This window comes from Leopardus geoffroyi, chromosome C2 (assembly GCF_018350155.1).
Source record: "Leopardus geoffroyi isolate Oge1 chromosome C2, O.geoffroyi_Oge1_pat1.0, whole genome shotgun sequence".
NCBI lineage: Eukaryota > Metazoa > Chordata > Mammalia > Carnivora > Felidae > Leopardus > Leopardus geoffroyi.
In genome coordinates this window covers 86298611-86325940 of record NC_059333.1, presented here as the reverse complement: position 1 = coordinate 86325940, position 27330 = coordinate 86298611, and the positions used below count along the sequence as shown (strand labels likewise).

Below are 27330 nucleotides of genomic sequence, written 5' to 3'. Positions count from 1 at the left end.
CTCATTTTTTAATTTAGAGAGTATTGCAAAAAATTTCCCACAGTTTTTATGGATAAACCAATTTATATTGCCTTGGAGCTTGTGTCAACCTGTTTGAGCTTCATTTTCAACCTGCCCATTTTCAGGTTGTAAAGAAGAATGTAAACATTACTTTTGACATGCCATTAATTGCACTTGTACTAAGGTAACAGCAAGTGTTAACATATTCATATTAGACCTTAACACTGGATTGTAGACATTGTCTTTTGGTCAGGAAAAACTAGTAACACTGGATAGAAGCTCCTTCTATATTCTGTTGCTAAGGCAACACTTGGCTTTGGCTGTAAGCAGAGATACACAGTACTCAACAGTGCCAAGAGCAAAAGGAGCTTAGGTCATTGATGTTTCCTGGTACTCAAGGTTACTTTCAGTCCAAGATTCTTTTTTATAACCAAAAACCCACTCTAACATTTTAAACAGTGTTTTTGTACTTTATCTCAAATTTAGATATTTTTTCTATCCTGTTCTCCCATTGAAACAACTGTTTCAATTCTAGCCTGAGTGTTGAAACTTAAACGTGACTTGTCAACTCTTTGAAGCATTCTGCCTGAGTGAATTTTTTAAATAATCATTTCTGACGCAGGGTTTAAGGTAAGGTGTACATTTTCAGTACACTGAATATAACTGTAGTGTGGCACAGTTAACATGCTTAGGGTTTTACCCCTGTATTAAAGATGCTAGTTACCTACTTTTTACTTCTAGCTGCCTTATGCCCTTTTTTGCTTCGATTCTAGAGTAAGGATAGCAGAGAAAACCATATAATCAATCTTCTAGAATTAGAATACATATGTATGAATATTCCACCTATTTTCACACAAGTTCTTGAATGGTTTGGGTGTTCTGGGATACTGATTTTGTAGAACTGGAATTTTCTTTAAGTTTATTTTGAGAAAGAGAGCACAAGTGGGGGAGGGTCAGAGAGAAGTAGAACCAGAATCCCAAGCAAGACTCTGCAATATCAGTGCAGAGCCTGATGGGGGGCTTGAACTCAAAAACGGTGAAACCATGACCTCAGTTGAGATCAAGACTTGGACGCTTAACCAACTGCGCCACCCAAGCATCCCAATTTTTTTCCCCCCCATAGGTATTTCCATCATTTGGAAAATAAGAGAGGGAAAAGGTTTAACTTTGAGAACCACTTATTATACCCTACTTTCCTCACCAACAAAGCATTTTTTATAAAGCAGCATAGGACTCATAATGTCAACTCTGAGGCAGTCAAGGCAAAATTAGGGGAACTAAATCTCTGGTATGCCAGATATTCCTATGTCCCAGTGTTGTTTTCATACCTCCACTTCCCCCCCCACCCCACCCTTAAAAAACCATTTGAGTACCTACTGATAAAAAGGCCCCAAGCTGAAGGTATAAGGACAAAGTCCCAGACTCAAATTTCCTTACCACTAAGGCAAATATCCCTGGGTGTTCAAATATGTGAAGGGTACCACAGTGCAGAGGTTAACAAAGCATGGAACTTTAGGTTTGAGAAAGATCAGCCTTCTCATTCAGAATGCTGTTTTGGGTAAATTACTTAATCTCACTATTGTTTCCTTGTGAAACGCTTAAATGCTTGTCTAGCACACTGTTAAGTAGTCAACGTTAACATTACACATCAAGTATTTCAGTAAAAAAAAAAAAAAAAAAAACATTAAAAGAGGAAGGCCCTTTTACACAGATCATACTTGAATCAATTACCCACTATGATCTGGAAGCCCTCTCGCAAGTGACCTTTCCCCAAGAAAAATGGTAGGAGTGCTTAATAGCCTACAATGAAATGTGGATTCTTCCATTTAAGGTAAGCCTAGAGGAAATAAAACTGATTACTGTGAAAGAAAAACATGCTTTGTTGTGCTCAGTGTTATTTTAAAGCATTTTTCATTGTCTTAATATTTGCCTTTAAACAGGTGTGCTATTTGTATTACACACCTAAAAATATACCTACTACATGACGTTTTCCCTTTCAAGGTTCATGCTTGACTGCCTGTGGGCATATTAACACTCTATTTGTCTTTCAAAAATTTGTTTTTAGTTTTAATTGATAATATCTCAAAGCTCTTGTTCAAGAAACTTGATTAGTCGAAAAGACTGAAATAAAAGGTTAGTAAGCCAAAATACAGTTGGTCTTCTTCATTAGATTCCTTATTTGCAAATTCACCTACTTGGTAAAATTTATTTGTAACCCCCAAATCAACATGTGTAGGTACTTTTCCTAGTCATTCGTGGCCATAAAGAGTAGTGAAAAATTTAATCACCCAGTGCCCAAAGTGAAGCTTGCCTTGTTTCATTTATACTGTAAACAGGTATGCCTTCTGTGGTCCATTTAATGCCAGGTTCTTCACATTTTTGTCCTTATTGATGGCTTTCCCTTTTAACTGTCCTCAAGCCTAGTGAAGTGCTGCCTAGCATTCCTAAACACAAGGCTGCGATATGCTGACAGGAGCCATATTGTTGACTACAAGTTTAATGTTAATGAATCAACAACATGAATAAGATGTCTTTAAATAGAAGCACACATAAAACAAGGTTATATATTGACTGGCTGATAAAAATGGGACCCAGAAGTTCAGAGGTATGAACAAATGGTTCGGTGTTAAATTCAGTGTTTCAGTAACTTCTAGAACATAACTACTTTGAATCACAAACTACCTTCATACCTCTTTACTAAAAAAGACTTCTCATATGTAACACCCATGGCTGCTGTAAACTGGTGCTTTCTCATACTCTAAATCTTAACAAGTGGACTCGATCGGATTTTAAACAAGGAAACAGGATGGGAAATAAACCTAGAGCAGGTCTAACCCAACTCTGAAGTGCAGGTAAACACATTCCAACACTAAATATGATTGCCTTCCACCATTTTGACCTTGAAGGTCTTGTGTTCTCCACTGACAATTAGGAACTTTAAGATGACTGAAAGGTTTAGATGATAGGTAGTATAAATTACCATTTTAGAGCTAAAGATAGTATTTCCAGTGGTGGCCACAGACTACTTATTTACTTCATATGTTTTATACAGGTCTTGTGGTTAAGATCCCTAGGTTTTAGGTTTAGGACAATAGCCATTTTACCCTCAAATATCATTTAAATAGGAGTATAAATTCTCCAGTAGTCCAAGCTGCCAAGCTGAGTATTTTGATAACTGAGAGCATTTCATTTCAGTTTTACTAATTATGGTTAACCTTGGTTATAGCAAATGCAAAACTTTATTATGCAAATATATATATATATATATATATATATATTTCTTCCATTTCTTTAAGTGGCTAGTTCAATACAATGTAATTATTTTCTTGATTAAAAACAAGACCTATACTCTAACATCTTACAGTGGTATAGTTTTTAATGTATGAAATCTAAATTGTCAATAATATAGTTAGATATATTTCTTAGGTCAAAGATGTACCTAAATTCATTTTTAAAATTTAAGGTTACAAGCAGTGGGGTCAGTTTTCTGAACTGTGAACAGCCTTTTCTCACAATAAGATGAATCCCTCCTATAACAAACCTGTGTGAATTCATGCCATCCTAATACCCCACTGTTTCTGTTTTTGTTTTTTGAGAATGCGTGTGTGCACGTGTGTGAGCCTGGGAGAGGGAGGGAGAGAATCTTAAGCAGACTTCATGCCCAGTGCCGAGTCCTATGTGGGGCTTGATCTCACAGCTGTGAGATCATGACCTGAGCTGAAGTCAGATGCTTAACAGACTGAGCCATCCATGTGCCCCTATCCCCGCTGTATTTTAATTACCAGTTTATCAGCATCCCATTAGATTGGGAGCCCTTTCAAAGTCAGACTGTCACATTGATTTTGCCTTGAAGTGGGTAAGAAAATTACTCGCTAAATGAATAATGAAAAATATTTCTATTCAGATGGTATGCATTTATCCATAATTACTGAGTGTTAAATCTCCAAATATTTTATCATCTGATTTAAAATCCTCAAATTCAAAGAAACTTATACCCAAGCTTTGGTTTAGCTTGTGCTAAATCATTTTTAAAATTTGTAGCTTTGAGGCCTTTTATTATAAAAAGCTAGCACGCATATACATAAACTAACAAGAACTTAAAATTCACACATTTACTTCATTTTTTAGCTTGACCTTCTAGTAAATCTTTAGCTTCATTGATTTTGGCTGCTATATAAGGAGATCCTCCTATAGGAAGAAAGAAAAAAGGAATAGTTATTTTATTAAAAAAATATTTTTTTAATATTTATTTTTGAGAGAGAGAAACACAGCCGGAGTGGGGGAGGGGGAGAGAGACAGGAAGACACAGAATCAGAAGCAGGCTCCAGGCTCTAAGGTGTCAGCACAGAGCCCAACGCGGGGCTCAAACCCACGAACCGCAAAATCATGACCTGAGCTGAAGTCAGCTGCTTAATCGACTGAGCTACCCAGGTGCCCCAAAAGAAATAGTTATAATATGGCTTCTTAATTTCTGCTTGGTGAAAACCTATTCTCTTCAAGGATCCCTATGCTCATCTGATAGGTGGAATTAGCAGAAAATAATGAGGACACTGCAACCAGATCACCAAATGTATGGTAATATGTATGATCAACAGTAAACGAAGTAAATCACATGAGGAATATTTCCACAAAAATGGCACCTTTAAAAACTTAAACTTGACAAATCGGATTAAAAACACCTCCACATGTGACCTTGAAATGGTGTATGTTACCTATTTATGATGATTATAAGTTGTAAATGAACATGAATTTATTGTACTATGTTATTTTGAAAACATGATGTTCTCAGAGGTTTCTGAGCTTTGTTGGAAAGACCCCACTATGATTTGCACTCCTTTTCTATCCTTCACAGTTTTTCTCTTTTCATGTTACTAATTGTGCCTTCATGATGTTATCTGCAGGTGCTTTCCTACTACTCTGCTGGAGCAATGATTCTCAAAGTGTGATTCTCAGACCAGCAAGCATCAGCATCCCAGTAAGAAGCTTGGTAGAAATGCAATGTTATAGGCACCATACTATACTTAATGAATCAGAAGCCCCCCCAGTTAATGCAAGCTAAATTTCGTTAAAGGAGGCTACTACAGTCAGATAAAAACAATCACAATCAAGTTTAAACTCAAAACACTCTTAATGAAAGGCCTATCCTACGAAAGTAAAAAGATTTGTGCACTGGAACATGTATTTTGTGGTCTCTATTTTGGTATTCCTAAATAATTATTTGCTTTCTTTGAACACAGCCAAGGCTACTTAGATATGTATCAGAGAGAAATATATCCTATAGGTTTCTAACTAGGAAACCTATAGTTCAAAGGTCTAAATGGATAGAAAAAATTAAATTTTTAGTTTAACTGGAACTTAACATTTCCTTTAAGAATATGCCCCCCCCCCAAAAAAAACAGTAGTATTAATAGTATTTAGAAGTCACATTTTATCACTACTTAAGATCTGAAAACATTGTTAATGCTTACCCCTACTTTCAAATGACATGGTCATTATTCTATAAATTTTTTCACTCAGGATTTATTCTTTTAAGACACCGGAAAACGGATCCAGCCTGGGCAACAGTGCTTACACACAGATTTAAGCATTTCCCTTGTAACAGCCAAGAATTAAATATGAAATTATTCCACTAGTAACAACTAGTCACTTTAAAACATGTGTAAGAATTTAACAGGTACTTACCCTTGTCTGGGTGATTTAAAAGCATAATTCGTCTATGGGCATCTCTTATTTTTCCTTTATTGGCAGTAGGGCTAATTTAAAAAGGAAAAAGTATAGTTTACTTCAGACTATGTCTGGATCACATCAAAAAATTGTATATAAAAGCCAATTAAAGATGCTGTGAAACTGGAGTCAAGTCATCAAAACAATATGAGAAGTGGTTTAGGAACCTCTTTCATATCACAAAAGGAAGATGAATATTCTGAATCAAGGGACTAAACTGCTCCTTAGAAAAATAAGACATTCTTAAAAAATTAGTTGAACTTGATAATCATAAAAACCCTTTTACTGAAAGGTAAAACATGTTTAAGTATCTGGAAATGAAGGCAGAATTTCACCACAAAAAAAAAAAAAAAAAAAAAAAAAAATGTGTTCTAGAGAACAACACTGAGCACTGCAATTATCTGTTTAAAAGCCTTTCAATGAATTGAGTGCTTATGTACCAGAGTGCCTTCTCAATGGACTTGTAGGGAGTGTTTAGATCTTAAAAATGTATACAACTATTATAACTCTTAACAAAAGATCTTTTTATGTTTGCTCATAGCTCTAGAATTGTAGAAAAATATTACAAATATTAGAAATTATTTACCTTACGCCTAGTATTAATGCTGCTTCTCGTTTTGTCATTTTAGGTTCAAACCCACCTCTATAATAGCCACCACTGAAAGCCTGAAAGAGGAAATGCATTCGTAAAAATGGGTTATTAGAATAAACTGAATGTTTATTAAAGTTGATAACTGAAAAACTGAAAGTTTAATTTTGATAACTGTTCCTAGAAACAGCAGAAAAATTAAGACTTTTCAGAGAATTTTAACTGCAACTCCTATGGTATTTTAGCTTTGTAAGTAGCAGCAAATACTTTAATGATCGTTAAACATCCATATTTTTTTTTCCCCCCAGAAAAACTGTCTTAAAAATGTAAGACAAAACAACAGTGCCTCAAAGCCAGTTCTGGGAATAACAGGAAGATTATTCCAAGTTAGCTGTGTTACAGATAAAAAATTTGATGTAAGAATATGATTATATGTTTTAGAAAAACAAGTTCCTCAAGAAAAGGATTTGGAGATGTTTTCAGATGAGTGAGTCAAGGGTATTTTGAGGGTCAAGGCAACTACTAAAACAAGACTAAGTATCGAGAAAATTATGCTACCAGCTCTTCTGACCTTGTTATGTCAGAGATCATACTGGTAAAGCCTACCATCACTCTATTCTCTCACATTCAATCACAACAATAAAAATAAATACTCAACAGGCTGCCACAGCCAATTTCATTCTGAACTGTGACCATGGAAGGTGTGACATTCATATCCAGTCATACTCTATAGCCTACTTAATTCCAGTGATATCCAAGTATCTATTAGAGAATGCCAGGGCCACACAGTTAAGAATGGATCACTGCAGATTCCTAGATTGCTGTGTTTTTGTGATGTAGAGCAGATAAGGGAAGGCAAGAATTTGTGGACAAATGATGCTGGAGTTAATAGTATCTACACAATGAAGTAGAATTGATTTTCATGGTACCAGAATTGTGTTAATCCCTCAGCCCCAAATCTGTCACACAAAACATTTTGATTTTTTTCAGGGTAACAACATTACAAAGCTCAGAACCCTTCTTGCGGGAAGCAAGAGAAGGGGCCCAAAGTAATCTCTTAAGAGCTTCATGGATGTTTGGAAATTTACCCTCTTCAAATGTGACTCTGGGCTTCATAACACAGCAAAGAATTAGCAAAAATGTTTAGTAAGTCTTACAGATTTTGGTAGACTTTGAAAAACTTGTTTTACTTGAGGCTCCATATGTTTCATGGCTTGCAAAACATAACGGCCTAAAAACAAAAGCAACAAAATAATTAAAAAGTCTCCAACTTTCCCTGCTTCATTTCCACTTCCAAACCATAAACAAACCTGCAAATCCTGCAGCAGCAATGGTCAGTCCAACTGCTACCACTGTACTGGCCTGGTAAGGGGAAGCAGAGTAAATATTTACTTCTTTTAATTATCACCCTTCTCTATGGTACCCATTCTCCCATTCCACCTCATCACAAGTTTTATTTCAAAGGGAGAAACAACTTTTAGGATGAAAATATCCTACCCAATGGCCCTTTAAAAGGACTTTTATGTCCAATTCATTGTAGAGATACTGGATTTTCACTGTGAAAGGGAAGGGCGAGCCGACTTGCATATTTACCTTTACAGCAGTGAAAAGAATGATTTCCCTCCCTTTGAAAACGTCTTTTGCATCTCCGGGCAAATGAGGCCACATTCAAGTTCAATCAACAGTAATGGAAATAAAATTTCTGCTAGAGAAAGAACTGTTTAAGGTCACTGTAGAATTCTGATAACGCATCTCAACGTCAAATGTGGACTTCACTAGACTCGCTTTTCAGAGTGCCTTCGGCACTGGGGCGTCTCTCGACCACAGAACCGACGCCCAAATGTGTTCAGGAACCGAGAAGAGATGTATCGGCAAGAGCCAAGGAAAAAGAGCAAAGTAGAGAAGGTACTATTAGGATGTTTGCGGAAGGGCAGATCTAATCAAACGCGTTTCCACTAATCTCTCAGCCTCGGAGACAATGGACCAGGGACTGCAGCCCCCTGCACAAAGGCCATAGTAGAACACAAAGGCCCTAGAGAGCTGAGCCAGCAGCTCTGTGTCCTAGAGGGTGCGACTCTTCGGGGCCCTACATCTTCAGAGTCTCACTGGGGAGACAACCTCGGCTCCCCTCCTCCCAGGTCACGAGTTGAGATTGTGGCCTGGGCCCGAGATCGCCCAGGGGACCAGAAAACCGCACTCACCATGGCTCTGGCTCGGCTCCCCGGCCTCCACCGAGAGCGCGGTTCATTCCAGACCAAATGCCGCAGCCACAAAATTTCACGCCCCTACCAGAGAGCGACGCGGACACCAGCAGGCACAAACCGCTCAGACACAGGTGCCCAGGAAATACGGCAGTAGCGGCCGCAAATTAGGCCGGAAAACTGTCGTAAAAGGGGACCGCAGTGGGCCGTAGGGGAAAGGTCGCTCAAGCAGTGGGCAGGTGCGGAATACGGCTTCAGATTGGCTGATGGGTGGGCGGATGGCCTCCTTACTGGGCTCAAAGCTGGGGCTTTTCTGTGTTTTGCCCTTTGCTTCCTGGCCGGAGGTATTTGGAAATTCCTGTGGGGAAAGGTATTGGTGCAACAGGGCGTGAACAAATACTGTGTAGCCTTACTCAGAACGTTTTTCCTCCCTTCTCAGCACATGCATTCACCGTTTATTTCGTTTATGATTGTCGAGGGTAATGAATATTCTTAAATGTGCAGTAACAGTTCCACCTGAAGCCAAATAAATATGTAGCAAGCCAGTATAGCAAACGAGAATATGTCCCAGAAAACTAAAACAACAAACCACACTGTGTTTCAGGGGTGCTCGGTAGCATTCTCATATTTAAAAGAATTTTAATTTGTGACTTGATGGGACCTTGTGGGAATATTTGGGGTTTGTTTTGTGAAGTGGAATTACCACTTTAAATACAGTTAGTATTCTGATCACGGGATCCCCAAATCGCCACAACCCCTCAAAAAGTAGGGGTGGTTTTGCCATTACAAGGCATCAGCTTCATATAGCCCTACATATATGCTTGGGAAGAGAAAAGTAACGGAGACATTAATCGAAGTTTTACAGTGTTTGGATGATCAAGTAAGTTTGGAGTTACTTTCCACTTAGAATTTACAAAGTATTAAAAATTTGCTTACATTGCAAGGAAATTTTGCTTTGATTAGCTGGTTGCATATTAGACATGTATGCAAATTTGTTGGCCTTGTTTTCCCTTTCTGTAAAAAGATTCGCTATTTGGATCTTTAAGAATTCTTCTAGCCCTGATATTTTTGTAAATGTCATTTCTTGTGAACAAAATTTCTTGTTATGTAATATGTAAAGAATTTCTTATTATGTATATTTTTGTATGTACAAACTGCAGCATACAGCTTGCTTGAGGAACAGGTTAACATACAGAAGCCCAGTCTCAGGAAACCAAGGATAGGTAACACAGAGAGACACTTGAAGTTGAAGTGGACAGGGCTCTGTTTTTGGAGGCAAATCAAAGTAGATGTACAACCTAGTTCTGTCATTAGTTGTAGGACTTTGGATAAGTTATTTGTGACTCTGAGTTTTCTCATTTGTAAAACAAGGGTAATGATGCACACCTCACCGAATTATGTACATGGTGTGTTCTGCATGTAATTATTACTCAGTGTATTGGCCATTATTATTATGAGGCATGTAGAAGTACAAGTTGATGTGCAGAGCCTTCCCAATTCTCAGGATATCTCACCTCACTCATAGATATAAGTCTGGTAATCTTTTCACACTAAGGGCATGGAAAGAACCTTTAAAATTAATCTTTTGAAATTTCCAGCAACTGAAGAATGGATAATCATTCCTTGCTTCTTCTAACTTCTATTGACCGCCAGCATTCCTTGACTTGTGACTGCATCACTTCGATCTTCAGGGAAGGTCAGTATCTTGAAATCTCTCTCTACTCTGTCTTCAGATTGACTTTATGTATAGAATCTCCTCTTCCTCCCTTTTAAAGGATGCAACAGTTGCATTTAGGGCCCAATCCTATAATCGAGGATAATATCTGCATCTCAAAATCCTTATTCATAGCTGCAGAGACGTTGCCATATAAGGTATTGTTTACAGGTTCCTGATTTTAGGACCTGCTATCTTGGGGGCCATTATTTTGTCTACTACAGAGAGTAAGAGAAGACAAAAGAGGGAGCTTGTAGGGACAAGAGAATGAGAAAGGACTCTGCTCAATTTTTTTTCCCAAATTGGCTAGTCAGGTAAGTAACTTCTTGGGGAAGAATAAGTGAGAGATGAGAGTGGATAAAGTGTTCTTGCATTGTGCCTTTCAAATACTTTGAGACTATGATCTCTTAGTAAGAAATACATTTTACATTACAGAGAATACATACATACTTGAACACACACACACACATGCACACACAAATACGCACTGAATTTAATGTATGTGTGTGTATGTATGTATCTATTTATTTATTTGTTTATTTGTTTATTTTAATGACTGACACATTTTTTTTTATATGAAATTTATTGTCAAATTGGTTTCCATACAACACCCAGTGCTCATCCCAAAAGGTGCCCTCCTCAATACCCATCACCCACCCTCTCCTCCCTCCCACCCCCCATCAACCCTCAGTTTGTTCTCGGTTTTTAACAGTCTCTTATGCTTTGGCTCTCTCCCACTCTAACCTCTTTTTTTTTTTTTTTCTTCTTTTTTTTTTTTTTTTTTCTTTTTTCCTCCCCCTCCCTCATGGGTTCCTGTTAAGTTTCTCAGGATCCACATAAGAGTGAAACCATATGGTATCTGTCTTTCTCTGTATGGCTTATTTCACTTAGCATCACACTCTCCAATTCCATCCACGTTGCTACAAAAGGCCATATTTCATTTTTTCTCATTGCCACGTAGTATTCCATTGTGTATATAAACCACAATTTCTTTATCCATTCATCAGTTGATGGACATTTAGGCTCTTTCCATAATTTGGCTATTGTTGAGAGTGCTGCTATGAACATTGGGGTACAAGTGCCCCTATGCATCAGTACTCCTGTATCCCTTGGATAAATTCCTAGCAGTGCTATTGCTGGGTCATAGGGTAGGTCTATTTTTAATTTTCTGAGGAACCTCCACACTGCTTTCCAGAGTGGCTGCACCAATTTGCATTCCCACCAACAGTGCAAGAAGGTTCCCGTTTCTCCACATCCTCTCCAGCATCTATAGTCTCCTGATTTGTTCATTTTGGCCACTCTGACTGGCGTGAGGTGATACCTGAGTGTGGTTTTGATTTGTATTTCCCTGATAAGGAGCGACGCTGAACATCTTTTCATGTGCCTGTTGGCCATCCGGATGTCTTCTTTAGAGAAGTGTCTATTCATGTTTTCTGCCCATTTCTTCACTGGGTTATTTGTTTTTCGGGTGTGGAGTTTGGTGAGCTCTTTATAGATTTTGGATACTAGCCCTTTGTCCGATATGTCTTTTGCAAATATCTTTTCCCATTCCGTTGGTTGCCTTTTAGTTTTGTTGGTTGTTTCCTTTGCTGTGCAGAAGCTTTTTATCTTCATAAGGTCCCAGTAATTCACTTTTGCTTTTAATTCCCTTGCCTTTGGGGATGTGTCGAGTAAGAGATTGCTACGGCTGAGGTCAGAGAGGTCTTTTCCTGCTTTCTCCTCTAAGGTTTTGATGGTTTCCTGTCTCACATTCAGGTCCTTTATCCATTTTGAGTTTATTTTTGTGAATGGTGTGAGAAAGTGGTCTAGTTTCAACCTTCTGCATGTTGCTGTCCAGTTCTCCCAGCACCATTTGTTAAAGAGGCTGTCTTTTTTCCATTGGAAATTCTTTCCTGCTTTGTCAAAGATGAGTTGGCCATACGTTTGTGGGTCTAGTTCTGGGGTTTCTATTCTATTCCATTGGTCCATGTGTCTGTTTTTGTGCCAATACCATGCTGTCTTGATGATGACAGCTTTGTAGTAGAGGCTAAAGTCTGGGATTGTGATGCCTCCTGCTTTGGTCTTCTTCTTCAAAATTCCTTTGGCTATTCGGGGCCTTTTGTGGTTCCATATGAATTTTAGGATTGCTTGTTCTAGTTTCGAGAAGAATGCTGGTGCAATTTTGATTGGGATTGCATTGAATGTGTAGATAGCTTTGGGTAGTATTGACATTTTGACAATATTTATTTTTCCAATCCATGAGCAGGGAATGTCTTTCCATTTCTTTAAATCTTCTTCAATTACCTTCATAAGCTTTCTATAGTTTTCAGCATACAGATCCTTTACATCTTTGGTTAGATTTATTCCTAGGTATTAAGCTTCTTGGTGCAATTGTGAATGGGATCAGTTTCTTTATTTGTCTTTCTGTTGCTTCATTGTTAGTGTATAAGAATGCAACTGATTTCTGTACATTGATTTTGTATCCTGCGACTTTGCTGAATTCATGTATCAATTCTAGCAGACTTTTGGTGGAGTCTATCGGATTTTCCATGTTTAATATCATGTCATCTGCAAAAAGCGAAAGCTTGATTTCATCTTTGCCAATTTGGATGCCTTTGATTTCCTTTTGTTGTCTGATTGCTGATGCTAGAACTTCCAGCACTATGTTAAACAACAGCGGTGAGAGTGGGCATCCCTGTCGTGTTCCTGATCTCAGGGAAAAAGCTCTCAGGTTTTCCCCGTTGAGGATGATGTTAGCTGTGGGCTTTTCATAAATGGCTTTTATGATCTTTAAGTATGTTCCTTCTATCCCGACTTTCTCAAGGGTTTTTATTAAGAAAGGATGCTGGATTTTGTCAAAGGCCTTTTCTGCATCGATTGACAGGATCATATGGTTCTTCTCTCTTTTTTTGTTAATGTGATGTATCACATTGATTGATTTGCGAATGTTGAACCAGCCCTGCATCCCAGGAATGAATCCCACTTGATCATGGTGAATAATTCTTTTTATATGCCGTTGAATTCGATTTGCTAGTATCTTATTGAGAATTTTTGCATCCGTATTCATCAGAGATATTGGCCTGTAGTTCTCTTTTTTTACTGGGTCTCTGTCTGGTTTAGGAATCAAAGTAATACTGGCTTCATAGAATGAGTCTGGAAGTTTTCCTTCCCTTTCTATTTCTTGGAATAGCTTGAGAAGGATAGGTATTATCTCTGCTTTAAACGTCTGGTAGAACTCCCCTGGGAAGCCATCTGGTCCTGGACTCTTATTTGTTGGGAGATTTTTGATAACCGATTCAATTTCTTCGCTGGTTATGGGTCTGTTCAAGCTTTCTATTTCCTCCTGATTGAGTTTTGGAAGAGTGTCGGTGTTCAGGAATTTGTCCATTTCTTCCAGGTTGTCCAATTTGTTGGCATATAATTTTTCATAGTATTCCCTGATAATTGTTTGTATCTCTGAGGGATTGGTTGTAATCATTCCATTTTCATTCATGATTTTATCTATTTGGGTCATCTCCCTTTTCTTTTTGAGAAGCCTGGCTAGAGGTTTGTCAATTTTGTTTATTTTTTCACAAAACCAACTCTTGGTTTCGTTGATCTGCTCTACAGTTTTTTTAGACTCTATATTGTTTATTTCTGCTCTGATCTTTATTATTTCTCTTCTTCTGCTGGGTTTGGGGTGTCTTTGCTGTTCTGCTTCTATTTCCTTTAGGTGTGCTGTTAGATTTTGTATTTGGGATTTTTCTTGTTTCTTGAGATAGGCCTGGATTGCAATGTATTTTCCTCTCAGGACTGCCTTCGCTGCGTCCCAAAGCGTTTGGATTGTTGTATTTTCATTTTCGTTTGTTTCCATATATTTTTTAATTTCTTCTCTAATTGCCTGGTTGACCCACTCATTCGTTAGTAGGGTGTTCTTTAACCTCCATGCTTTTGGAGGTTTTCCAGACTTTTTCCTGTGGTTGATTTCAAGCTTCATAGCATTGTGGTCTGAAAGTATGCATGGTATAATTTCAATTCTTGTGAACTTATGAAGGGCTGTTTTGTGACCCAGTATATGATCTATCTTGGAGAATGTTCCATGTGCACTCGAGAAGAAAGTGTATTCTGTTGCTTTGGGATGCAGAGTTCTAAATATATCTGTCAAGTCCATCTGATCCAATGTCTCATTCAGGGCCCTTGTTTCTTTATTGACCGTGCGTCTAGATGATCTATCCATTTCTGTAAGTGGGGTGTTAAAGTCCCCTGCAATTACCACATTCTTATCAATAAGGTTGCTTACGTTCATGAGTAGTTGTTTTATATATTTGGGGGCTCCGGTATTCGGCGCATAGACATTTATAATTGTTAGCTCTTCCTGATGGATAGACCCTGTAACTATTATATAATGTCCTTCTTCATCTCTTGTTATAGCCTTTAATTTAAAGTCTAGTTTGTCTGATATAAGTATGGCTACTCCAGCTTTCTTTTGGCTTCCAGTAGCATGATAAATCGTTCTCCATCCCCTCACTCTCAATCTAAAGGTGTCCTCAGGTCTAAAATGAGTCTCTTGTAGACAGCAAATAGATGGGTCTTGTTTTTTTATCCATTCTGATACCCTATGTCTTTTGGTTGGCGCATTTAATCCATTTACATTCAGTGTTATTATAGAAAGATACGGGTTTAGAGTCATTGTGATGTCTGTATGTTTTATGCTTGTAGTGTTGTCTCTGGTACTTTGTCTCACAGGGTCCCCCTTAGGATCTCTTGTAGGGCTGGTTTAGTGGTGACAAATTCCTTCAGTTTTTGTTTGTTTGGGAAGACCTTTATCTCTCCTTCTATTCTAAATGACAGACTTGCTGGATAAAGGATTCTCGGCTGCATATTTTTTCTGTCTAGCACACTGAAAATCTCGTGCCAATTCTTTCTGGCCTGCCAAGTTTCAAAAGAGAGATCAGTCACGAGTCTTATAGGTCTCCCTTTATATGTGAGGGCACGTTTACCCCTTGCTGCTTTCAGAATTTTCTCTTTATCCTTGTATTTTGCCAGTTTCACTATGATATGTCGTGCAGAAGATCGATTCAAGTTACGTCTGAAGGGAGTTCTCTGTGCCTCTTGGATTTCAATGCCTTTTTCCTTCCCCAGTTCAGGGAAGTTCTCAGCTATTATTTCTTCAAGTACCCCTTCAGCACCTTTCCCTCTCTCTTCCTCCTCTGGGATACCAATTATGCGTATATTATTTCTTTTTAGTGTATCACTTAGTTCTCTAATTTTCCCCATACTCCTGGATTTTTTTATCTCTCTTTTTCTCAGCTTCCTCTTTTTCCATAACTTTATCTTCTAGTTCACCTATTCTCTCCTCTGCCTCTTCAATCCGAGCCGTGGTGGTTTCCATTTTGTTTTGCATTTCATTTAAAGCGTTTTTCAGCTCCTCGTGACTGTTCCTTAGTCCCTTGATCTCTGTAGCAAGAGATTCTCTGCTGTCCTCTATACTGTTTTCAAGCCCAGCGCTTAATTTTATGACTATTATTCTAAATTCACTTTCTGTTATATTATTTAAATCCTTTTTGATCAGCTCATTAGCTGTTGTTATTTCCTGGAGATTCTTCTGAGGGGAATTTTTCCGCTTGGTCATTTTGGATAGTCCCTGGCGTGGTGAGGACCTGCAGGGCACTTCCCCTGTGCTGTGGTGTATAACTGGAGTTGGTGGGCGGAGTAGCAATGACTGACACATATTTTAAAATGCTTGAAAGGCACACATAGTTTAGGGCATACAACAGAAAAAGCAGGTAAAGGATGTTCTCCAGTATAGAAGCTCCTATACCAGAGACTTATGGTAATAGGTCTGACATATTCAGACCTCTTAATTAGGAATATGGAAAAAATCTATGAGAAGAAACAAGTCCTATCTAATTTGGGGCATAGATCAGCAACCTCATCAGGTTAGGAAGACTTGACATTGCTGAGTCACTTTCTGCATTGATGCAATATTAGCTTCTTCACCTTTGCTTCTCAGCAATCAGTTTATACTCTGGGACAGCTCATTGGAGTAGCTCATTAATATGGACCAATATTAGAGCTCTGAATCTAAATTGCTCTGTTCTATTACTAATAGGAATCCAAATATCAGTGGGACCATAAGTGGGTACAGCCATGAATTCCCATGAGCACTTAACCTCCAAACGAAAAGGACACTTTCAAATTAGTTAAAATGTTATGCACAATCATAGGGCGCCTGGGTGACTCAGTCACTTAAGCATCTGACTCTTGATTTTGGCTGAGGTCATGATCTTATGTTGTTTTTTTTTTTTTTTTTTTTTTGATCTTATGGTTCTTAGATCGAGCCTTGCATTGGCTCTGTCAGCGAGGAGGCTACTTGGGATTCTCTCTCCCCCTCTCTTTCTGCCCCTCCCCCACTCATGCTCGCTCAATCATGCTCCCCCCTTCTCTCTCTCCCTCTCTCTCTCTCTCTCAAAATAAATAAATAAACTTAAAAAAAATGTTATGCACAATCAAAAGTGATTGTTAGAGATGATCTCTCAGGGCAATGTAACCTACCATTTCTTCTGGATCTATATCAAAAACAGCAAATGACTCTACTAGAGCCTGAAAGAAAATGGCATAGGACATGAGAAACTATGGAAATACCTAGAATACTGGTAGAGCTGCAAACATCTTCAGAGAAAAGCCTCCTTATTGACCATTTTGTAAAACACACTACTCCATTCAGAGCTGAGTAATTTGCTGAAACCAGAGGTGATTCAGGAAACTGGGTAGTCTCCTGATTTCTGCCAGTCCAAAGCAAACTGCTTTGTGTTTCCTGCATCCTGAACCCTTAAATAACTGCTCTGTGAAGTTAACAATGTCTGAATTCTAATTTGCATTTCTTATTCTAAGATAATGTTGGCAGAATAGTTTGTGCTTTTACTTTTTGTCCTCTCAGAGAACACTTGACTTCAGAGTTTATTTTCTAAGCATTGGAAAAAAGCAAGTTTTCTCACAGATTGCTGAATGATAGTTTGTCTTGCCAATGGCTAAAAATTCCAATAACCAAGAGACAAATTTACTAAGACACGATGTATTACAGATGCTTTCTTGCAATTTTGAGGTACAGCCTTCTGAGACTCCATATTCAATCCGCTGGGTTCCAAACGGATCAAAAATGATTCAGTTCAATAGGAAATAGATGTTAAGTGCTTCAGTCAGTTCTAAGGTAACCAAGTTGGAGAAAAATTATTAAAACTGTATGACTGGATCTGGTCTTAGACTTTTAGATAAGTTTACTTTAAAATAATAGGATTGTTGCAGGAGACAAGGAAACAACTTCTGGTCAGTTCTATGTCAGAAATCCTGGATGGATTTGAGAAAAAGGCATACTTAGAGACAATGCATACGGGCTTCATCTTATTCTCTTGTGGAGGCTGAATGGGTGAGAGGATGAGACCACCTTTCTGAAGTAAAAGAAACCTCTTCCTTTAAGACCCAAATCCTTTCTGCCTGGACTTGGATCAGTTCTGTGACCTTTTCTTTTGCCACAATGTCTGCTTTCCTAGGGCCCTGGAAGGCAGTGCCCTGGTGGTTCTTTAGGTATTCAACCGAGATTCAGGTTCCTTCTTTTCGATACATAAATCATTCATCTGATGAAGCTTTTCAGTGTGTTCCTTGGTCTTTGTCATCAGCTCCCATCACACTTGAGCAAGCTTTTCCTACCACATCTTCTTTTGCATTCAGTAATTCCTTTCAAAGTTTCTTGATCTTTAGCTCTCCAAGCGTTGTATTCACAGAAACCGTCTGAAGGACTTCTAGGTATATCATACCGCCAAACTTTCCGATCGTTAGTTGACAAACTATTTCTTCTATTCTGCTTATAGTTTTACCATCTCTCTCTTTTTGGATAAGCTGTTCATACCTCTCCCGACATTCTTTGTTAAGTTTTCCTGTACCTGGAATCCTCCACCTGGGCCTGCAGATGCTGCCTGTTCCACTTCAGGGAGCCTTTTCATCTTGACTCTTCATTTACTGTTGCTTAAAACTAGGAGCATTTCCTCATCATATTGAAATCTCTTTTCTGGAACTTGTCCTGGGTGTATCTGGGGCATTTGGGGACTAGGAATATGCTGGGATATGTGGGGAAGAATCGACTGAATGCTCTTCAGTTCTTGTACCAGGCACTGTATTTCTTTGATGACAGCCACTTTAAGGTCTTGAAGAGAGAGGATGCACTTGTTCATGTGCATTTTCTTTGAATGGGCCATGGAGTCTGGGTGTCCCAGTTTCTCTTTCTTCTTGACAGTGTTTATTCTCATGTGCTCAGGTATCTTATAGTCTGAGACTGTCTTCAGATTGAAGTCTGCCGTGTTACAACTGGGCCTCTTTGATAGTTTGAGCATCTTTGGGATCTTCATAGTCATCATAAGATTTACTGTTGTATAGTTTCTTCCATTCTTGTTTTTCACTGCTGAATCTTAAATTGGGCCCTTTCAGCTTTTATATATTTCCTCCTTTTCTCAATTTGATTTTCCACTATAATTTCACTTAGGGTTTTATGCCGACATTTCTTCCTTTTTTCTGTAATCGATTCTTCCAGCACACTAATAATCCCACCTGTATGTTTCTGGCCACCCTTTCCTCCAGCTCCCTTTTTCAAACCTCTCCAATTTACTTGTTCTTCTCTTTGATTGACTTACTCATTTGGACTTGGAGTACTTAGAGGGCTTCACAAACCTATAGGAGGATACTTGTGATCACTTTGTATGGCATGAACCACAATAGTATCACTTGCTTTTTTTTCTTAATTTTTTTTAATGTTTATTCATTTTTTTTTTTTTCAACGTTTATTTATTTTTGGGACAGAGAGAGACAGAGCATGAACGGGGGAGGGGCAGAGAGAGAGGGAGACACAGAATCGGAAACAGGCTCCAGGCTCTGAGCCATCAGCCCAGAGCCTGACGCAGGGCTCAAACTCCCGGACCGCGAGATCGTGACCTGGCTGAAGTCGGACGCTTAACCGACTGCGCCACCCAGGCGCCCCTAATGTTTATTCATTTTTTGAGAGAGAGAGAGAGAGAGAGAGAGAGACAGAGTGCAAACATGGAAGAGCAGAGAGAAAGGAGACAGAATCTGAAGCAGGCTCCGGGCTTCAAGTTGTAAGCATAGAGCCCGATGTGGGGCTTAAACCCACAAATTGCAAGATCCCAACCTGAGCTGAGGTCGGATGCTTAATCAGCTGAGCCACCCAGGCTCCCCAATAGTATCACTTTCCAATGAATCATGAAATCTGTTCTGTAGCTTCATGAAGCCAAGTTGATGTTTCTCTTCTTCCGAAGCAAATTCCTTTCCCACTTGTTGAATTTTATAAGCTGTCAATCTTGGCATGAATTTTGGAATCTAGATCAAAATCTGTTCATTTAAATTGTGTATGCTTTGGTAATTTTTTTTTTTAATTTTGTTTGTTTGTTTGCGAGAGAGAAGGAGAGAGAGAAAGAATGTTAGGCAGGCTCCGTGCTCAGTGCAGAGCCTGACACGGGGCTCAATCCCATGACCCTAAGATCATGACCTGGGCCAAAATCAAGAGTCAGATGCTCAAATGACTGAGCCACTCAGATGTCTCGCTTTGGTAATTATTCATTCATTTCTAGGAGTTTCCAAATTTTTTTTCCTCAAAGCTTTGAGTTGTTCTTTCTTCCCACCTATATTTCTTTCACTTCTTTCATTAACTTATCATGTTCTCTTTTTCTTCTGGCGTTCTCAATACCGTAGGCTTTGGGATCTTCAATGTCTTCTGTAATTGGCTCTGCTTCAGTTCCAAACCTGAGCGACAGCACTTGGGCTTTGATGGCTTTCTTTAGCTCAAATTCAGAAAAAATGGTGAAAGCAAAAATATTATTATCTATTCCAGTAGTCACCAAGAAATGGTCATCAAGCTAGGATAGATGCCTTTAATCCATCCATGCATATTGTCATGCATATTGAAGTGCCAGTAGTCCACCATAGTTGTCAATGAACGATTTTTCTGATTTACGATATAGACTTGAATTGCTCTGTTTTGAGCAATTTGCATTGCATTTGCATTCCAAAAAAACATCATATCTTGGTTAATGCTGACAGTGATAGTTTGGATGGTATTATCCTCTGTATCTTCAAGAAGATGAAAATCAACAAGTTCATCTTTCTTTTCTGTGATATCACTACTTTTGTCATATGGGGGGAACTCACAATGATATAGAAAACCAGAATCATACCCTCCCAAAAAAGCCTAGAACTTCCCTGGCTCAGAGTAAAATCCATAGAGGATGTGACAGGGAATTGATGGAATAAAGATTTCAGGTAATGGTTTCTCTTCCTCCTTTTTGCCCTGGAAATCCTTTTCTCCATCTTCTCTCATCTCTGCTGCTGTCCGTTTCCTCCTTTCTTTCATTTCTTTCTCTTCTGGCTCCTTTTATTTATTTCTCTTTTCTGTTTCTGTTAATCACAGAATCTTAGATTTGACACCTGAGGAATGGAAACATTTTATGCACATGTCTTTGATTTCATAGGAAACTACATCACTATCTTCCCCTTCCTCCTTAATGGTTGGAAATAGAGTTTCAAGAGCATAGCCGTTTTACAGATAATCAGTAAAGTACTTTCAGGATGGGAGGTCAAAGACCATATTAACTGGCAAACAGGTCCAAGAATAGTAACATAATCGATTAGCTTATAATCTTTTTCTACCTCAAAGAAGACAATTTGGTGTTTATTCCCTGTAGCTAGAATTTCTCCATCATGTTCATAAGGTAAAACAGTGACACAAGCAATATAGGATTTGAAAAACCATTTCAAATGAATATCTGCATTTGAAATTTTCTTCCTTTCTGCAAAATTGTGAGGCCTTTTGGATCGCAGAGTTCAAGAATTTGAACAACTCCATCTTTAAATACTAAAATAATATGTCTTCCAGTGTAGCTTACCAGTTGGGGTACCCAAGCCAGGGCAATACCTCTTTGAATTTCATCTGAGCCAAAGATGTTTTGCTAGCAAAATCCCAGATTACAAAAGAGCAGTTCAAGGAAGTAGTGGTCACGAGATAAGTGAGGGGTGAGATAGCCAAGGCTTCAGTAGCTCCCAAATGGAAGGAGAAAAAACATTCTGAGTCCTAGGTATTATTTTGAGTTTGAATTTTATGTGTATTTAAATTGAATTTAATTGAAATGAATGTTTTTGAGACAATATTTATCCTTACTTCATGAGATGTATGCTGGTCATTTCTGTTTCTTAGAAAAAAATGCTTGGAAAACCCATGAAGTTTACAGCCCATTAATTGGTCATGATAGGAAGTATGGAAAGCATAGCTCCATAAAATTCCACACTTGGAAATATGATACCAGGCAAATAAGATTGTTTTTCCCTAAAACCTATGTGCTAGACATTGTGCTATATTCTTTATGTAGATTATTTTCACTTTACTTCATGACAATAATACTTATTTCTGTTTTGCAGATGAGGATATTTTGCCAGATGTATTGTTTTTCCCTACAGATCCCTTCTCTGTCATTTTCCATTCTGCTCTATATCCCAGAGGAACACACGAAGTTAGGAAGCTCTCTTGTATTCTGGCTTGGGGTTCATTTATGTCCATGATCAGAAGATGAGAAGGTAGGAGGACAGTCAGTTAATGATGTTCATTTCTCCATCTTCATACCTAGTGGTTGCCACAGGCTGACTGAGTTTGTCCACTGAAGAATACAGTTTCTGTCGTATGTGTGTGTTCGCATGTGAACATATGTGTGTTATTCCCACTCCTTGCTCCTTCAAGTCTAAGAGTAGTAGTGACTACTACTACTAATAAGGCCCCAGTGGCCTTATTAGACGCAGACACTTTGGCCATCATTTTGAGTTTCTCTTAATCCTGTTGATACCTTTGTAAATAGTTCCTTTATTAAATTCTCCCCAGTTACTCTGTTTGGCTATGCTTTCTGTCTGTCTCTAACATGGGTGGTGACTGTTCTAAGAAGCTACTGAAATAATTCAAGTAGGAGATGATGGTAGCAGTGGAAATGGAAAGGAGGGCCGGACTCCTGCTTATGTTTTGAAGAAAGAACTGATAGATTTTGCTGATGGAGGAAATGTAGTGTGTGAGAAAAAGAAAGGAATCAACAGTGACTCCAAAAGCTTAGGCTTGAGCAGCTGGAAGGATTGAGTTGCCACTGGATGGGACCAGAAAGACTTCAGGAAGAACAAGCTGGGGAACTTTTTTCATGTTAAATTTGAATTTAGATATCAATTAGGTATATAAAGAATGTTTTCACATAGGCTTTTGGATGTATAAGTCTGATGTCAAGAGAGAGGTCTGGGAGTCATCAGCCCAGAGATAGTCTTCAAGGCCAAAGAACAGATGAAATCATTGATTGCCTAAGTGGAGAGAGAAAGAAGAGGAATAAGGGCTGTTTTGTGGATCCTCTGTGTTTGGAATTCAGGGAGATGAGGAAGAACCAGAAAGTTAGACTCTAAAGGGTGACCAGAAACCAGGTGAATGTGGTGTCCTGGAAGTCAAATGAAGAAAGTGTTGAGTGGAGAAGTGTGTAAAATGCTGCTAATAGTCAAATGAAACAACAACTGAGAATTGACTGCTAGAGATCACTGGTGATATGAGAAGAGCTTCTGTGCTGTGATGGGGACAGAAGAATAGAGATAGGGATTATAAGACATCTCTTTCAAAGAATTTTGCTGAGAAAGGAATTGGAGAAAGAGGACAGTTCCCAGAGGGAGAAATAGTGTAAGGAGGGGTTTTTGTTTTTTTAAGATGGAAGAAATAAAAGCATGTTTATCTGCTGTAGGAATGACCTTATAGAGGGGGAAATTTGACAAATGCATTGAATTACATATTTTAACCTTATAGTTAATATTTTAATTCAATTATTTTAACTGAATCTAATAATTTTGATGAAATTAAATTATATAATTTAAGAACGAGAAGAAAGTGTAGAGACCATTTTTTCCCCAACAGCTTTGCTTTATACAGGGCCTCAGAGTGGTTGACTGACTTCTAAAGCGCTGACACAGTTCAGTAACTGCCCACCCTTATTGTCCACACTCCAGGTGTGTGTAATGTTAGGGTCATGAGATGAGAGGGTCACAGAATTACCTTTTCCTGTCTTTCCTGACCACTGTTTTTTAGGAATTATCTCAGATCTGGATTAATGGAGTCTTAAGTTCCTGACTAACAACCATTTAGCCTAGGGAATCTTATGTAGGCAGCTGCTCACATAATGCTATATGTAAAACTAAATGGTGCTCAGTATATATTTTCTTCCTTTCCTTCTTCATTCCACCTCCACTTATCCTATTCCTGCCCTCCTTTCCTCCACTGATCCTGCCATGACCTGACAATCTACCATTGGGAATTCATCTTGTTGTTCCCTGTTTGGATATGAATACTGAGCTGTGATCAACAGCTCCTCTGTGAAGTATTTTAAGAGATACTTTTGGGGTTATAACTAGTAAGAGGAATACTTTAATTGGAGTACAGAAAGAAAGGAAGAAAGAAGAGATTTAGAACAAGTGGGACCAAAGACTGCCCAGGTAGGAACCATTCAAAGACCTAGGGTAATGGGAAGTGGAGGGGTTGCTATGAAGCCAGAAAGGAGGACCCAAGGTCCAGACACTGTTTACTCCAGTCAGCCTCATCTGCATCCAGTCAGCTGAGCCTGCCCTGCCCTGTGGCTATTATAAAATAATTTATAACTATGTCTCCTGTGATTTTTGCTTCCCTTTTCTCAAGCTGTTTCATTTTTTCCTTACTGCATCTTAGTCTGACTTCCTGATTTACTTTTTAATTACCAGAACTGTTCTCCTTATTTGGTCCAGAGCATGAGTGGAGGGCCAGTGAGAAAAATGAAATGTATTTGACCAGGGTGACAGCACTTAGGGGGCATGTATTTGTGGGTAAAGACTCTGCTCTCAGTCTGTGAGGAAGGAAAATTGAGGCACTCAGAATTTCAGGGGACTTGGAAATTGGGGTAGCCTAGGTGCCTTTTTCCAAACGGAGATTTCCCAATCAACCCTCCATTTCATTCCATCTTTGCATGTCTTTTTCTGTTGTGTTTCTCAGTTCTTTTTCCCCCTTCCCCAGCCAGGGTTCCACGTGTATGTAGTAGCTTTATGCATTGAGTAAATTGAGCCCTCCCTGCTGAGCTGTCAGCAAATGGAACTGACCAGCAGAACAGTCTGTGTAAGTGCATCTTGTGCCCGGGCCAGACAGACAAGCACAATTATTTGATTGCAGGAGATTGCCACTAAATGAGGGTGAAATAGTGGGTCTGAGACTTGTTGGTGAATATTATTAATAATATAGTGTCATGAATTAATAACATAGTGTCATGTGAAACAAAAGCTACACTGGAGGGTCTGTCTGAAGTCCCATTTTAAATCACATTTTCAGGGAGGTAGATGGTGGAGGAGATGAGATGTAATAAAACAAGGTGTCTTTAGGCACCCGTTTGGGAGTTTCAGTTTGACGTAGGCTGAAGTTAAGGGGATACGTGTTGCGTTCGTAAGTTATTTGGTGGCCAGAATGAAGCATGGGATTCATTCCTGGCTAATTGTCATAAGCATCTCATTGCTGTAGTGCTCTACTGTGAAACAAATCATCTTCTAGAGTCCTTGAAGAGAGGCCATTGCAAAAACCCCATGAAATTCTTCCTGGCAACTGTGATGTCCTTGGTGACTGCATAGTCAACTTCTTTAGCCCACCCACCACACAATCATTCCAGACTCTTCCACTTCTCCCTTCATAAACCTCATAGTCCTGCCAAATAGGATTTGTTACCATTATTCTCCAGATGTGCACTCAAGTCCACTGCCCCTGGGTTTTTATTCAAGCGATTCTCTCTGTTCCAAGTGCCCTTTCCCCATCCCATATCTCTGTCCATCAGTTAAAGGCCCAGATCCAGGGTGCCTGCGGTGAAGCTTTCTTTTGTTTATTCTTCTTTGTTCATTATGAACAGGTGTCCATAAACTTTATGTAAAGTAACAGATAGTAAACTTTAGGCTGTCCAGGCCATATGTAATCTATTTATTCTTCTATCAAAATGTGAAAACTACCTTTTTAGCTTGTGGACCTTGACAAAAACAACCCACAGGATGAATTTGGCTCATGGCACTGAGCTAGTCCATGGTCTAAAGTGATCTCTTTTCTCTAAACTGTACAATTTTGTTTTATACATGCTGCTTACCTCATCTAGCCTTGTATAGAAATTATTGGTATACAAGTATTTTCTCTATTGAACTGAAGATTCTTGTGAGTTGAAATCATGTCTCATATACTTTACTCCTTACAAGGTCTATTATCATATCTATTATCACATAGAAAGTGCTCAAAGGATATTTGTAAAATGAATGAACTTATTACTTACAGTATCTTCTATCAAGAACATAATTTATTTTCCACTCTCCTAAGCCCTACCAAGCCCTTCACTTTCTGACAGGTAAGTCTTCTACCTCTACTTTGAACCTGGATCCGAACCTGGATCCCTCAATAAGGCCATTGTGCACCACAAATACAACTGGTATTCAGACATTGAATATTGTTTTCATTTATTAAATATTGTACTCATTGAGCACTTACTGTACTCACTGAACACTCAGAGCAGAGCTCTGAGAAAAAATCTATGGTGAGACAGATGAAAACCTCAGCCTCTGTGGTGCTTTTGCAGTCTAGGCTGGGAAGCATGATCTTAGTATGATCTTTCCTCCTGACATGTTTTAATTTCACTCTTCTGTTTTTCAGATCATGACTTAATAATAATATATGCTATTTGGTTTACCAGGATGCAAGAAATAATAAAAACTATCATAGTAGAAGCTGACATTTATTATGTACTTGAGACAGTTATAGATACCCTTTTTAATGCATGTAACCATAAGGACATTAGGGAATTTATCTGTAAGCAATTTATCCATAAGGAAGTTAATGAAGCAATTAACAACATTTAGTTATTTCATTGTCACTCTGGATAAGCTGGTGATCACAGCTGTCACTTAACCAGGTTATAGGAGATAAAACAGTCCACTAGAGGCAATAGCTTGATCATCAGCTAAAGTAAGCAACATCAGTTAGCATAGGCACATAATGCTTAATAAGCGGCTCTTGGTTTAAAAACATAACTTAGCCAGTACGTGAAGGACTAGAGATTTTATTTAAGGTCTGTTTGCGTCCTAAGCCTGATCTTTCCAGTATAATCAAAACAATGTTGGCTCATGTTGAAGTTCATTCTGAGCACATATTTGCACTGATAGGAACAACAGTGAAGCAGAACATAAAAACAAACAAAAATAACTGCACATACAATTTGTTGAAAGAAATTAAGATATTTTCGGTGGTCTCTGAAGAAAATATTTTAAGAGGGACTAAGACGTAATAGAAGAATTTCTTTAAGGTCTTGTGTCCTTATTGTCTCTTTCTTACTGTCTGCCTCACACAAAATCTATTGACAGGCAAAGCTCTAAGCGCTCCCAGTTCCCCTCAATGCTGTTTGCTCAGCTCTTTTTGCCCTTGTCATCACTCCTCAATCCGTTTTATTCCCTTTTCCAGTTACTCTCTACCCATTCAAGGTTTTCCCATTCCTTTGTATTCTCTCCCTCCCCACAGTCCACACTGTAAGTCAAATTCTAAGATAGTTCCCAAGATTCCGAGGCACTGGTGTTCATCCATAGCATGATTTATCCCTGTGGGTGTGGGCTGGACCTGTGGACATGGTGGGCTCATTGCTCTTGATTAGATTACATAGTATGGCAAAGGTGATTTGATAGTCATTCCTGTGGTTATATTACTTTATGTAAGAAACTGTCATAGCAGACTGGAAGGAGATTCTCCCACTTGCTTTGAAGAAGCAAGCCCTCATGTTTCAAAAGGCCTGTGGCTAGGACCTGAAGGTGGCTTCTGGGAGCTGAGAACAACTTCTAGGAGCTGACAGCCAATAAGAAAATGAGTCCTTAGTTTACACCTGCAAGAACTGAATTCTGTCAATAACTGCACTGAGTTGGGAAGAGGCCCCTAAGCCTCAGGTGAGATTGCAGCCTGAGTTGACAACTTGGTTTCAGCCATGTGAGACCCTGAGCAGAGAATTTAACTGCAGTGTTTCTTTCTTATCCTCTTTTGGATTAGTCAA

At 38.7% G+C, this 27330-nt stretch overlaps 1 protein-coding gene and 1 pseudogene across 4 annotated transcripts; both read right to left on the bottom strand.

Moving 5' to 3' along the window:
* Positions 1-3898: 3898 nt before the first annotated feature.
* DNAJC19 (DnaJ heat shock protein family (Hsp40) member C19) lies at positions 3899-8681 on the bottom strand. 4 transcript variants are annotated; one of them, XM_045502871.1, is made up of 7 exons: positions 8515-8681; positions 7907-8018; positions 7624-7675; positions 7471-7544; positions 6311-6390; positions 5683-5753; positions 3899-4188 (listed from the first exon to the last, which is right to left on the bottom strand). In XM_045502871.1, the coding sequence occupies exons 2-7, from the start codon at positions 7979-7981 to the stop codon at positions 4118-4120; spliced, it is 423 nt and encodes a 140-aa protein (XP_045358827.1). In that variant the 5' UTR covers positions 7982-8018; positions 8515-8681; the 3' UTR covers positions 3899-4117. The 4 variants fall into 4 exon arrangements, with proteins under 4 accessions (XP_045358827.1, XP_045358826.1, XP_045358829.1 ...); XM_045502870.1 differs by having other exon boundaries at positions 7907-8015; XM_045502873.1 differs by lacking the exon at positions 7907-8018.
* Positions 8682-19859: 11178 nt separating this feature from the next.
* Positions 19860-24992, bottom strand: LOC123610351 (annotated as a pseudogene).
* Positions 24993-27330: the final 2338 nt, after the last annotated feature.